Consider the following 14,543-nt stretch of genomic DNA (forward strand, 5'->3'; position numbering starts at 1 on the left):
CTGCAATTCCCCACAATGTATCAGCTCTCTTCCCACTTCCTCCCTGTAGTCACCTCTTTCCTGCCACCCCCTCACCCCTGAGCTATCTCCCTATGCAGACACTGCCTTTCTGTTCTCCCATGATTAATTGCTCTAAGGAGTGTTATCTGCCTGATGTAAATGTTCACCCTATATGCCTGTCTATTGTTTGGCTGGAAGCCAAAGGAGTGAGTTCAATTCCAGACCTGAAGGGTAAGGAGAAGCCATAGTCCCAGGGGTCTCACCAGGCTCTGTCAGACCAGTAAACCTGTTCTTCTTTTTTTTCTTCTTTTATATGATTTTGAGTTTTGCTCCATATTGTTCTCCCACTCTATATAGGATCTCCTGCACTGATCCCTTTCTGAGTGGTTGAGAGTGGTAGCCAGGCACCACGTAGTTCTTCTGGTGTTATGGTCATGTAGGCTGAGGATCACAAGGTCTACTAGTCCCGTGGACTAATTATTTCCATACATCTTTGGTTTTCTTCATTCTTCTTTGCTGTGGATGAAGAGAGACTCATTGTTTGTTGCATCTTGATGGCCAATTGCAAGCTTGTAGACGTTCGTTGCTACTCACCAAAGTAGGATGTAGAACAATGTTTTTGTGTAGTACGTTATGCCAGTTGAGCTTGATGTGCCCTGCCACCATGGTCCCGAGCCCCCAGGTGCAACTACTCACTCCCTCAGGATAGTTGGGTATGGCCAAGAAGTTATCATAACTTTGCCCCTTGTTAGCTCTATTGTATATTTGGACATTCTTACAGCACACACAAATATGTATGTAGAAATATCATCTGCCAATCTTATATTTGGTCATGAGTATATTCCCTTTTGCCTAGATATATCCAATCATTTAGCCTCTCTACCTATGTGTCTACCCATGTTGTTGTTATGTGCCGTTGAGTTGGACCTGGCTCATAGTGACCCCTCCTTCGGTTTCCGAGGCAGTATCACTACGGAAGTAGATTGCCCAACCTTTCTTCTGAGGAGTGGCTGGTGGGTTTGAACCACCAGTCTTCTGGTTAGCAGTCAAGTGCCTTAGCCAGTATGCTACAAGATCCCCATAGCGTTTGTTATTACTGATAATGCAGCTAAGCATACTAGCTTCTTAAGTGTCAGTTTGTTCCTAGTTTGTTACTAATTTATGGGGCCCAGTGCACAATGAAAATGTAGGGTCCCTTGTTCAAACCTTATTAAGAATTTTGAGAAAGTAACAGCAGAGCATTAAACCAAATGCAAGGCCCTTGTAAGTGAAGGGATAGCATAACTGGAAAGATCACATGCTCATGAAGCTGGTCCTGACTTCAGGGAATGCAGACAGACTGAGTAGGTCCTGGGCAGGGCTGCCTCTAGCATTCCTGGTTGGGGAGTGGGATGAAGTTTAGGAATGTCCTTTGTGAGCAGTTTCTTCCTCTCCTGAGGTCTTTTCTACTGCATGGAAACCTAATATCTTTCTACCAGAGATTTCAAGTTACTTAACGTAGACCCCATTTATGGCTATGAGGTTGAGCACAGTGGGAGGGGAAGATAATTGACTTCAAATTCCAGTCCGGTCATTGTCTAGAACCAAAATTCCCCAAAATCAAACCTGTTGCTATCAAGTCAACTCCAATTCATGGCTCCAAAGCCCACTGCCATCGAGTCAATTCTGACTCATCAATCCTATAAGATAGACTAGAACTGCTCCATAGGGTTTCAAAGACTGTAAATCTTTATGGAAGCAGACTGCCTCATTCTTCTGCAGTTCAGTAGCTAGTGGATTTGAACTTCCAATCTTTTTGGTTAGCAGTTGAATACCTTTATCACTGCACTACCAGAACTCTTCCTAACTCATGACAACCTCGTGTATTATAGAGTAGAATCGAGCACCATAGGGTTTTCTTGGCTGTAATCTTTATAGAAGCAAATTGTCAGGTTTTTCTCTTACAGTGAGGCTGGATGGATTTGGACTGCCAAACTTTTGGTTAGTTCCGAGAGTAAAGTGGTTCTCAATGCTGTCAACAGATCTGGTCTGGTTTTGAAGAAGTTTTCACTTCTTTGCTATGAAATGAAAGGAATCAGGACATGGCTGCTTTTTAATTTGTTTTTGTGTTTGTTTCTTTGCTTGTGTCTTTAAAGCTCTATTTATCGAATGCAACAGATTATCCTTTATCCTAAGATTATGTTTGTCCTAATGTTTCAGTGTTAAAATCTTTTCTGTCTTATAGAATAATAATGGTGGTACACTAGTTTTTTTTCTAAAATAATCTCCACTTGTCAAATAAGAAGTTTGATGTTCTGTTTGATTCCCAGTATTGGGGGAATCCATGGATATGAGGTAAAGAAGAGTGGAGTGCTGGGGTGGGAAGAGCTGAGAGTCACAAGACCCGACTCCTTAGTCTTCCATGGCCACTAATCATGAAGTTTTGGGTGTTTTCTTTTTGCTCTCAGGATGCTTCTCCTTAGCACTATGCTAAGGGGACTGGAACAAATGATTGCTTAGCCCCTTCCAGCTTCCACATTCTCTGACCACTCTCATTGCATACCTCTAATTGCTAAATAACAGTGAGGGTTGGATTATAGATGCAATGGGTCTCACTTATATGATTCATTGAGCAACAGAGTGGAGGCAGTTTAAGAAAACCTGAAAACAGAATAACCACAAAAGCAACCCAACAGCTGCACCATAGATGCTGAGACAAGCCAATCCTAAAATGTACTATGGTATGTCATAATGGTTGGGATACAAATAAGAAAGTGCTATTTTAAGTACCATTGACTTAGTCACTTTGTGTTTGCAGAGCAGGCAGTGAACATCTGCTTATTAAAAAAATTTTCCTTTTTATTCTTTCCTTTCTATTTAATCCTTCAACGAAATTCTTAGGATTTTTTTTTTTTCTTTATCCAGTAACTCTACAATAGTGTTTTTGAAAAAGAAACTCACCAATCCTTCTTTAATGGATTAAAAAAATATGATGCAATGATTTGTCATTTTAGTATAGACCCTTAATCCCTGCCTTTTGAATAGACATTCAAAAATTATTTGGTAAATAACTAAATTTGAATAAAAATGTACTTGCCCTGAGATTTTGTCTCACTATAAACATATCTACCAACTGTTCTCCTTTTTTTAAAATGCTAAATTTGCCAGGGGAGGGGGTCTCTTGCATAGCTACTGTACTTTGCTTTGTGCTTCTGGAATTATCAAAACAAACTTAACTGCTCTCAGGAACTCTGATCCAGTATCACTGTCAAAATGTTTTACAGCTACATGGCCAAATGTTTGTGGAACAACTGTGCTACTACTCTGCCTGAGTCATTTTCCTTCTTTCCTTTTGGCTCAATCCTGTGATTCATCATTCTGCTTTTAGAATACTTGCCTATTTTTAAAACCAGTCAAAGAAGGCAGCCACTGTTTGAAAGTAAACACATCACACATCAACTTGGGACAGCTTTGTAAGCAGCTTCGCAAGCCCTGAAATTTCTGGCTGGCTGAGATGCCTGTGAAACCAGATGGCATCAAGTAGTGAAATACAGGACTGGATTTCAGACTTGCTAGTCTCCTTGCATCTGCCTTTGGTTTTCTTGTGTCTGTTGCCATTTCCGGCTTGGGTGAATCCCACTTGATCTGTTCTTTAATAAAAGTCTTGCTTTTATTTTGCTCATCTCTCTGAATCATCCAACACATGTAAAATTTCTATGTCAATCAATTATACTTTTATTTTAACTCAAGGAATCCAGTCCTAGGCTGGATTATCTGCAAAAATATTGGTATGGTCATATTTATGTGCCTCTTCATGGTGAGATGCATCTGGAAGTTCACACAGCCCTGAGAATCCCACAGAGCAGTTCTGCTTTGCACACAAACTGGGTTGCCATGAACAGTAATCAACTTAATGGCAACTAACAACAATGATATGTGGTGTGACTCCAAATAATAACATAAATTACCATAATGGGCCTCATTAATTCTGAGTCATACTAAGTATTGACTATTTACATCAGAGTTGCTAACAGTCTAGTAAGACAAATAGATAATCTTTTCCTTCTTTCTTTCTTTCTTTTTTTTTTTTATAAATAAGCAAAAGGAATGTGACTTCATAGGGGGCTAGGCTGATTAAGTCTCAGGAAGCCTTGAGTTCCATTTCTGGCTGTTTTTTACATCTCCAGAATGCCCACTTTACTCTAGTGATTTATAGAAATGGTTTCTCCTTCCAAAGAGTGTCTGCTAATTAGGATTGGGATGCCAGAGAATAATGTGTTCCCACTCACCTGTGCCAAATCGTTCTGGCCTTGGACCCAACAGGCTAAAATAATCCTGATGTCTAGGTTATTGAAATTGCACTGAAGTAAATGTAATGCATCTAAGACCAAAGCTAGTTTTCAGAAAGTATAGTTTTTATAATTAGGACTACCTCTAAAATGTCAGTGGCACCAAGTGAATGTTACTGTCTTTTATCCAATTCTTTGCAAATGATTGTGTGGATTTAAAAAGCTACAGTAGTAACTGGAAGAACTAGTAACCTCTAATAAGGAGCCCAAGGAGCTCTGGTGGTGTAGTGGTGAAGGAATTTGGTTCAAATCCACCAGCTGCTCTGTGGAAGAAGAATGAGGCAACCTGTTTCTGTAAAGATTTATAGCCTTGGAAACCCAACAGAATCTACTAAATGGCAGTGAGTTTGGTTTGGTTTGAGTAGGGAGTCCTGGTGGTGCAATGATTAAGTGCTCAACTGCTAACTGTAAAGGCTGGTAGTTCAGAACCTCTTAGTGACTCTGCAGGAAGAAGATGTGGTGATCTGCTCCCATAAAGATTATAGCCTTGGAAACCCTATGGGAAGTTCTACTCTGTCACATGGGGTCATATTGAATTGTAATCAACAGATGGCTGCTAATAACAAAAACAGAAGGCTGTTGGTAGAGTGGTTAAAGTATTTGGCTGCTAATCTAAAGGCCGCAGTTCGAACTTACCACCAACTCTGTGGGAAAAAGATGAAGCAGACTGCTTCCACAAAGATTTGCAGCCTTGGAAACCCTCTGGGGCAATCTGCTCTGTCCTGTATGATCACCATGAGTTGTAATTGACTTGCTGGTAGTACAGTGGGTTTGGTCTGGTTAACAATAGAAGGACTCTGAATAGGAAGAGATAGAATATTAAAAGGACCTGAGGCTTGAGTCTCCATGATTGATCTTAAGGCAGTCCTCCAGCCTGTCTGTGGCAAGGGTCTTGTGGAAGATTTCTCAGTTTCTACTTGTTCTGCAACACTAAATAGAGTGTCAGTGAACCTGCCACAGCACAGGTACAATGGATTCAGATTTGGTGATGCATTGTTATTTTCTTAAGCTGCTTTTAAATGAGAACATTAATATACCACTTTGACTAGAGGTGTAGAAACTTTAGTCAGAAACTGTATTGCAACTGTTGAGGTATTTGGCTGATGTTAATACTGTTCTCATTTGAATTACCTTTCTGGTGATTATCTTGATTTTCAAAGAAATGTAATCACTTAGAAGCCAAGAGCGCTTGTGTACTACATTTTATTGCCAAACTGTGCTAGAGAGGAAGAACTGGTTTCTGTGTTAGGTACAGTCCATATCACTTTCTCTAGTTCTGTTTTCCTAAACACATTTGATTATAGCAGTTGAGAGCATGGAATACATTATCTTTCCTTTCTTAAAATTTAAAATATCTTCATTTTTTGTTATTCTTTTACCTTGTATTTTGTCTTATTGTCATAATCATATGTACTGTGGTATGAACAGGCAACCAGGAAGGACTGAAAATTGATGGTCATGGAATCTCCCAGAGTCAGCCTGGAGAGATGGATGTTTTGAGGACAAGGGGTTGCCATATGGCACCAGGGCTGGGCCAGCAGTATGCTCTAGAAGAGATATGGGGGTGACTTGGACATTTTAGGGCAACTTCTGTCAGGTTTCCTCTGATGCTGCTGAGAACTGCATTTCTGAGCCAGCAACACCTTTCTATTGCCAGTCATTCAATTTAAGTACTTACTCAGGAGGCCAGTTGTGTGGCTGAGGACAGCATTGTAGCAGGCTGTGGGTTCTACCTGAGGTTGGGAGTGCTGCCTGGTGCTGTTTGGTTGTTGCCTGCTACCCTTTACCACTGAGAACAAGGCTCTGGTTAACCTGCCTGTTTGTGTTTTTTTGTGGTAAGAGCAGAGGGCAAAAGTAACAAAGCTTACCATGCTTGGAGTTATTCAGAGTGGAAGTTTTATTTTTTAACTAATACTTTTCTGTCCCATTGAGAATGTTCTGGGCACACCATTAAATCAAAAATTAAAAATATAAAAAACAAACCCCAAACCCATTGCTATCAAGTCGATTCTGACTCACAGCAACACTGTAGGACAGAGAAGAACTGCTCCGTAGGCTTTCCAGGGCTGTAAATCCTATTGAAGCAAACTGTGTTATATTTCTCTGGTGGAGCAGCTGAGGGGTTCGAGCAGCTGACATTTCGATTAGCAGCCCAATGCTTTAAGTATAGTGCCACCAGAACTTCTTAGTCACCTCGTTAGCACTTTGTTAAAGCACTTTTATGCATATCATATTTTTTTGTTTTGGCCAACTTAGGAATATTGAAAGACAAGTAGTACTTCTTATTGGAAAGCTACCAGATAGAATATTTGAGGATACTGACATTTGTTTGCAAAAATTTTGGGTGGGTTAACTAAGCTTGCTATGTTTCTTTTTGTACTGAAAACGAGTAAAAATGTCTACATTCTGTCTGTTCTCAACTGAAGTGATGAGAATGACTGAAACAGTATGAACTGATAGTTTAATTATGCAAGTCCATGGATGGTAACAGCAGGGCAACTGTTATAAGAGAAGGGTCTCTCTAGTGAAGAGTCATTTTATTCTCATTTTAGATGATACACCTCCTGAAGACTCCATTCCTCTGGTCTTTCCAGAACTAGACCAGCAGCTACAGGTAAGGATTTCCTTAAGTCTCTCTTTTTCCCTATTCAGTTTCAGAAAGTATAGTGACCTGAGAAGTAATTAACCCACAAGAGTGGGGGGCTTTCTGGTCATCAAGGTTTGCATTTCCAGAGCTCTGAAGTCCCTGGGTAATGTAAACTATTAACGTGCATGGCTGCTTACCAAAAGATTGGTGGTTCAGATCCTGCTAGAGGTGCTGCAGAAGAAAAGCCCAGTAATCTGCTTCCAAAAAACAACCATTATAAACCTTATGGAGCATAGTTCTACTCTGACATACAATAGGTTGCCATGAGTTGAAGTTGACTTGATGGCAACTGTTTGATTGATTTAAAGCCAGTTTGAAGTCCTCAGGAATGTTGCAAGATGTGAAGAACTTACAGTGCAAGCTAGTTCCTACTTTTACTTTTCTCTGTGGATGCTTCTTGGCTACTGCAGTTTGGCCCTGATTTGGGTTAGTAGTTTAGCAGTAACCTTTGTGGAGGAAATTTGTCATGATTGCCAAGACTTCTGAATAATTTACCTTTCTCCTTTCTCAGTCCCTCCCTAGTTCTCTGACAACTTCTACTGGAATATAATTATTTATAGTTAAGCCTTCTCTGGTTTGATTCATAAGAAAAATATTTTGTATGCATAGGTTATGAATGATCTATCCCAAAATACTTCATTTTTAGAATACAGAATTATTTGCAAGGAGTTAATTTATTAGATTTTAATTTTCTTTAGATGCTATATAATGATTATAGACAAAGATGGCTTTGGGAGGATATTGTGCCTAAAATGCCTGGGTACTGGCCCTGAGTCAGCTATTCACTGGAGTACTTAATGGTGATCACATTTAGATGAATCCAATAGGCTCTTGTATCTTATATACAGACATTTTGTTTGGTTGCCACTCCCCCCCCCCCCAAATACATTGCAAGTCTTCAGAAGGGTCTGGAATCTACAGTTTCCGACAGACCTTGACATTCCATGTTATTTTATACCTAATGGATTTTCCCATTTGTGGGCATAGCTGGTGTCCAGAAGGCTCTTGAGTTTGGAACTCCCAGGACTGGACAATACTTGATAGAGCTGTGAAGAACCAAGAATGAGTCCTTAAGTAAACAAAGATGGTGCTTCTTTTGGTTAGTGCCAGTTCTTATCTTAGTACCCAGTACACTTGAGTAAAAGTTTAGAAGCAAATAGATCAAGTTGGAACAGGATCAGGTTTGAACAACTACTGCTCCCCTGTTGGCATGACCTCTAATAATCAACCCAGTAAAACTCTGTTTATGTGGCCCTCTTGGCTTCCATTAGTCCTCATTCTCATCTCTACAGCAGTCCTGACACTTGTCATAGCTCTCCAACAGGAAGCCTGTCCATAGAGTCATGTAGATTTTACTGAAGATTGTCTAGGAGGTAGAGTCCCTGGAGGTGCAAACACTTAACATGTCAACTGATAACTGAGAAGTTGGAGGCTTGAGTCCACACAGAGATGCCTCAGAAGAAAGCTCTGGTGATTTACTTCTGAAAAATCAACCATTGAAAACCCTCCGGAGCACAATTTGACTTTGACATACAGGGGGCCCCATGAGTCAGAGTCAAATAGAAGTCTTTTTTTCTTGGCTTTAGGAGGTAGGAGGATTATATTGATCATCACACAGCTCTCAAAAGATAGCTCTGTTTTCCCTCAAAATTTCCTTTTCAGCTATTAGGCAGAGCCTGCAACTTAGCTCTTTTGGATTTTACTAACCATAACCCAAATATCTCCTGTTTCAACCATGGAGAACAACTAATCTCTTACTTATCTTTTCCCTCTGTCATGCCCACAAGACACACGACATGCCTTGCTTAGGTGCTATTCTCACAGAAGGTGAGATATATGTGCTATTACTTGTGGAGTTGGGAATAGCAAAATTTAAATAACTGTTTTTCCTCAGTCATAGATTTTTTTCTTTTATTTTATTAGAACCTCAGAGCTACTGTATTGTCACAGAAGTTAGAGGAAAATAAAGAGTAAATGTATTTTGAGAATTAAGCATATTAAATCATATTAAAGGTCTAGTTCTCTGGTCAAATTATAGATCTTTAATTCTATCTTTGTGTGTTGATGAGAACATTTTTTTTACTTTGGGAATGTTTATGGTCTTCCAGACTCATGGATCGTTCTCCACTGGAGTCACAGTAGCTCTCCCTGGCAATTATCCAGATTTTTTTCTGTTAAGGCCTCACTATATCCATATGAACTTTATAGCTTTAATTCTATTTGACATATATTAGACATTAAGTCTCTTAAATTATTTCAATCCAATGAGATTACTCTGTCTCCATCTATCCTTAATGAGTTAGACAGTTGAGATGGTGGTTTCCAACTCAAGGGTCTTGATTCTTTCTTTTTCTCCCCCTTAAAATATGATATTGCTTTATCTCTTCATGAATGGAGTGAACATTACCAGCATCACAATCAAAAATATTTAATTAGGTGCTAGTTTGCTGAGTGAAGGGTAAGATTGGGTTTGTTACAAGCATTTATCATTTGCCAAGCCATTGGGTTAACATTGCCTCTGTCTAAGGCTGTTCCCTGTGGCCTTTATTCTACCTCCAGGGTATGAGTGACTAAAAACAAGGTGATGAGGATGAAAATGGGAAACCTAACAAAGAAAACAATATTTAAAAGTAGATTCTTGTTTTTATGCTTACCAAGCATAAACATAAATTTAAGCCATTCTGCAGCAGGAAGTCTGTCTCAAGCAATGAAAATGCTTTATGTATGAAGGGAATGATCTATTCCATGGAGCAGGCCAGTTTTACAGTCAGCATCATGTGCTTTCATCACACACAATGGCTCCTAGAATCTTATCTTTCATCATAATCCTCTACAGAAGAATAAAAGTTAGGTTAGAAAGGCATACGAGCTGCCTTGTGGTTGTTACCATTTGCTTGAGAATGAACTGACTCTTGATACTCTTGGTTGAAGCCTTAAAAGTTACCTAATGAAAAAAGAGGTTATCACCTGCCCTACTCTCTGTACATCCTCAGATTTAAATTTGATGGGGCAATCTACTTCCGTAGTGATACTGCCTCAAAAACCCGAGGAGGGGTCGCTATGAGTGGGGTCTGACTTGATGGCACATAACAACAACAACAGCAGTGCATATTGAATACCTATTGGTCAATTGTCTTCCTGAATATTATCTCATTTGATCCTTGCAACAATTATGTAAGTTGTTATTGTTGTTGTTGTTATGTGCCCTCGAGTTGGACCTGACTCATAGCAACCCCTCCTTGGGTTTCTGAGGCAGTATCACTATGGAAGTAAATTTCCCAACCTTCCTTCTGAGGAGTGGGTGATGGGTTTAACTGTCAGCCTTCTGATTAGCAGTCAAATGCCTTAGGCACTATGCTACCAGAGCTCCCTTGTGTTGTTGTTGTTGTTATGTGCCATCGAGTTGGCCCCGACTCATAGCGACCCCTCCTTGGGTTTCCAAGGCAGTATCACTACAGAAGTAGGATTGCCCAACCTTCCTTGCGAGGAGTGGCTGGTGGGTTTGAACCGCCAGCCTTCTGGTGAGCAGTCAAGTGCCTTAGGCACTATGTTATCAGAGCTCCTTGAGCTCCCTTATAAGGGCTAGCAATTACATACCCACTTTACAGATAAGAAAAGGAGGTCTGGTGGCACAGAAGTTTGGTGGTTCAAACCCACCATCCACTCCACAGAAGGAAGATGGGGCAATCTACTTACATAAAGATTTAACTACTTGAAAACCCAATGGGGGTCACTATGAGTCATAATTGACTTAATGGCAGTTTTTTTTTTTTTTTCCTTTTCTTTTACAAATAAGGAGCTCTGGTGGCATAGTGGTTAAAACATTTCGCTGTTAAATGATGAATGGTTTAACCCATCAGCCACTCTTTGGGAGAAAGATGAGGCAGTCTGCTTCCATAAAGATTTACACCTTGGAAATCCTATGGGACAGTTCTACTCTGTGCTAAAGAGTAGCTATGAGTTGGAATTGACTTGAGTTGGCAGTGGGGTTTGGTTGGGTTTTGATTACAGATAAGGAACTTGACTTCCAATTTAGGGTAAACAAATCACTGCTTCAGAGTAGGAATTCAGACCAGATCTCTGATTCTAAATCCAGAGAACTCACTTTCCCTCACATCTTTTGTGGAGTTGATGGGCTGCATAAATTCTCTGATAGGTGGAGATTTTTTTTTTTCCTGATTTGCAACATAATATGGCTGTTATAAAACAGGCTTGTAAAATCTATTCTGACATTCTGATACCCATGGCACATTCTTTTGAGTATTTATGGTTTATGAAATGCAGCTATAAATTATCTATTTGGTAGATACTCTATCACCAATTTGACCCCCAAGATTTTTCCATTGCTTTGCCAAGAATGTGGGCATGTTTGAGCCTGTAATCCATGATGCTTCTATTTTCACAGAAGCCAAAAAAAGCCCTGTGCAAGAATAGCAGTGACAAACATTTCTCTTGATGTCTCTATTAATGCAAAATGTTGGGCAAGAGAGCTCAGGGTAAGGTAGGTGTTAAAGTGAGCATCTCTTTATAATGTTCATTTGTGGGACTTGGACTTCAGCCCAGGGGCGGGTAGAAGGTTGATTCTATCTTGTTCAGATTCTTTTTCTGGGACTAGGTCTATAAATCCTCCTTGCCCAACAGAGGCAGTGTTTGTGTACAACTAATTTATACCATACAGTCAGAAGAAAGGAGGCCCAATTCTGTTTTCACTTCTAAGAATGGATGAAAAATAGTACTTTTCTTTAGGTCACAGTTTTCTTTCTGAGATAATGACTGTAACAGTGGAATCCTTTAATAGTCTTGGGCTTCAGACAGGATCAAGCCTAACCATGTTGTTGTGTTTTGGGGACTGTGGTTTTACCTATAGATGATTCAATGCTGGGCTGTAATGCCATTCTAATTGCACTGGAATGAGGAATGTATTTTTATGACCAGGTAGAGTTCATGCTAACAAGTGGATTGTAATAAACTTCCTAGTGGAAATTACAGTGACTGAAGTACAAGCACTAACACTAGACTAGCCTAGATTTGAATTTCTCCACTACTAGTTTTTTGATCTTGGGCATGCTATTTACTCTCTCTGTTGTTGGTTGACGTTGAGTTGACTCCTACTCATGGCGACTGTTATGGATTGAATTGCATCCCCCAAAAATATGTGTTGTAAATCCTAACCTCCTTGATGCTATTGTTGTTAGGTGCCATGGAGTCAGTTCCAACTCATAGTGATACTGTGTACTATAGAATGAAACACTAACCTGTCCTGTGCCATCCACACAATCATTGCTATGTTTGAGTCCATTCTTGCAGCCACTGTGTCAATTCATCTTCTGAAGGTCTTTTTCTTTTTCCATGACTCTCTGCTTTACCAAGCTTGATGTCTTTATCCAGGGACTGGTCCCTTCTTATTATACATGTCCAAAGTATGGGAGGCAAAGTCTTCCCACCCTTACTTCGAAGGAGCATTCTGTTATGCCCTTCCAAGACAGATTTATTTATTCTTCTGGCAGTGCATAGTATACTCAAGATTGTTCACCAACACGGTAATTCAAATGCATCAATTCTTCACTCTTGCTTATTCATTGCCCAGCTTTCACATGCATATGAGGCAGTTGAAAATACTATGGCTGGGATCAGGCACACCTTAGTCTTCAAAGTGACTTCTTTGCTTTCTAACACTTTAATGTGGTCTTTTGCAGCAGATTTGCTAATGCAATTTGTCATTTAATTTGTTGACTGTTGCTTTCATGGAAATGCTTGTGGACCCAAGTAAAATGAAATCCTTGACAAATTTAATCTTTTCTCCATTTATCATGATGTTTCTTGTGGGTCCAATTGTGAGGATTTTTATTTTTTTTGTGTTGGGGTATAAACCATACTGAAGACTGTATTCTTTGATATCCATCAGTAAGTGCTTTAAGTCTTCTTCATTTTCAGCAAGCAAGGTTGTCATCTGCATATCACAGGTTGTGAATGAATCTTCCTCTAATCCTGATGCTGGGTTCTTTTTTGTTTTGTTCAACTTCCCAGATTATTTGCTCAGCATACAGATTGGATAAATGTGATAAAAGAATATAACTCTGATACACAGCCTTTTCATTTCAAACCACATGGTATCCCTTTGTTCTTTGCCTCTTTGCCTTTGAACAACTGACTCTATGTACCTATGTACAGGTTCCTCATGAGCGTAATTAAGTGTTCTGAAATTCCCATTCTTTGCAATGCTATCCATAATTTGTTATGATCCATACAGTTGAATGCCTTTGCATAGTTAGTAAAACACAGGTAAACATCTTTCTGGTATTTTTTCCTTTCAGTTAAGATCCATCTGACATCAGCAATGATATCCCTCATTCCATGTCCTCTTCTGAATCTAGATTGATAGTCTGGCAGTGCATTGTCCATGTGCTATGCAAATGTTTTTGAGTTATCTTCAAAATTTTACTTGCATGTGTATTAAAGAGATTGTTCAATAATTTCCACAATCTGTGGGATGAATTTTCTTAGGAATGGGCACAAATATCAACCTTTTCCAGTTGATTGGCCAGGTAGCTGTCTTCCAAAATTCTTGGCATGGTGAATCTTCTAGTGTTCCTTCATTTGTTGAAACATCTCATTTGGTATTACCTCAATTCCTGAAGGCTTATTTTTCACCACTGCTTTCAGTGCAGCTTGAACTTCTTCCTTCAGAACCATTGGTTTTTGACCATATGCTACCTCCTGAAATGGTTGAATGTCAGGCAATTCTTTTTGTTATAGTGACTCTGTGTATTCATTCCATCTTGTCTAATGCTTCCTGTATAGTTTAATATTTTGTACATATTGTTGTTGTTGTTATTTGCCATCAAGTCAGACCTGACTCATAGTGACCGCTACCTGGGTTTCCAAGGCAGTATCACTGCAGAAGTGGATTGCCCAACCTTCCTTCTGAGGAGTGGCTGGTGGGTTTGAACCTCCAGCCTTCTGGTTAGCAGTTTGCCCATAGAATCTTTCAATATTGTAACTCATAGCTTGAATTGTTTCTTTGGTTCTTTCAGCTTGAGAAATGTCCACTGTATTCTTCCCTTTTAGTTTTCTAACTCCAGGTCTTTGCACATTTCATTATAATTCTTTGCTTTGTCTTCTTGAGCTATCCTTTAAAATCTCTGTTCAGCTCCTTTATGTGATTATTTCTTCCTTTTGCTTTAGCTGCTTGACATTCAAAAGCAATTTTTGGAGCCTCTTCTGACATTCATTTTGGTCTTTTCTTTCTTTCCTGTCTTTTTAATGACCTTTTGCTTTCTTCAAGTATGATGTTATCCCACAACTTCTAACCTCTATACCTGTGGTTGTAACCTCATTTGGGAATGGGTTATCTTTGTTATGTTAAAGCAAAACAAACAAACAAACCAACTCACTGCCATTGAGTCAATTCTAACTCATAGTGACCACCATTGGGTGTACAAGGCTGTAAATCTTTACAGCAGTAGACTGCCCCATCTTCTTCCCAAAGAACATCTGGTGGTGGATTTGAACCACTGACTTTCTGGTTAGCAGCCAAATGTCTTTCCCCACTATGTCACCAGAGCACC

At 39.6% G+C, this 14,543-nt stretch overlaps 1 protein-coding gene across 1 annotated transcript in view; it reads left to right on the forward strand.

Moving 5' to 3' along the window:
• The window catches only part of MAP3K7CL (MAP3K7 C-terminal like), a 66,907-nt gene that overhangs the window by 18,560 nt on the left and 33,804 nt on the right, over positions 1-14,543 (forward strand). The window contains exon 4 of the mRNA XM_007943517.2: positions 6,881-6,942. Coding sequence (XP_007941708.2) covers positions 6,881-6,942 — 62 coding nt within the window. The remainder of the gene's footprint in view (positions 1-6,880; positions 6,943-14,543) is intronic.

This window comes from Orycteropus afer, unplaced genomic scaffold, assembly GCF_000298275.1.
Source record: "Orycteropus afer afer isolate SDZICR_OR568_19922 unplaced genomic scaffold, OryAfe1.0 scaffold00108, whole genome shotgun sequence".
In the NCBI taxonomy this organism is placed as follows: Eukaryota; Metazoa; Chordata; class Mammalia; order Tubulidentata; family Orycteropodidae; genus Orycteropus; species Orycteropus afer.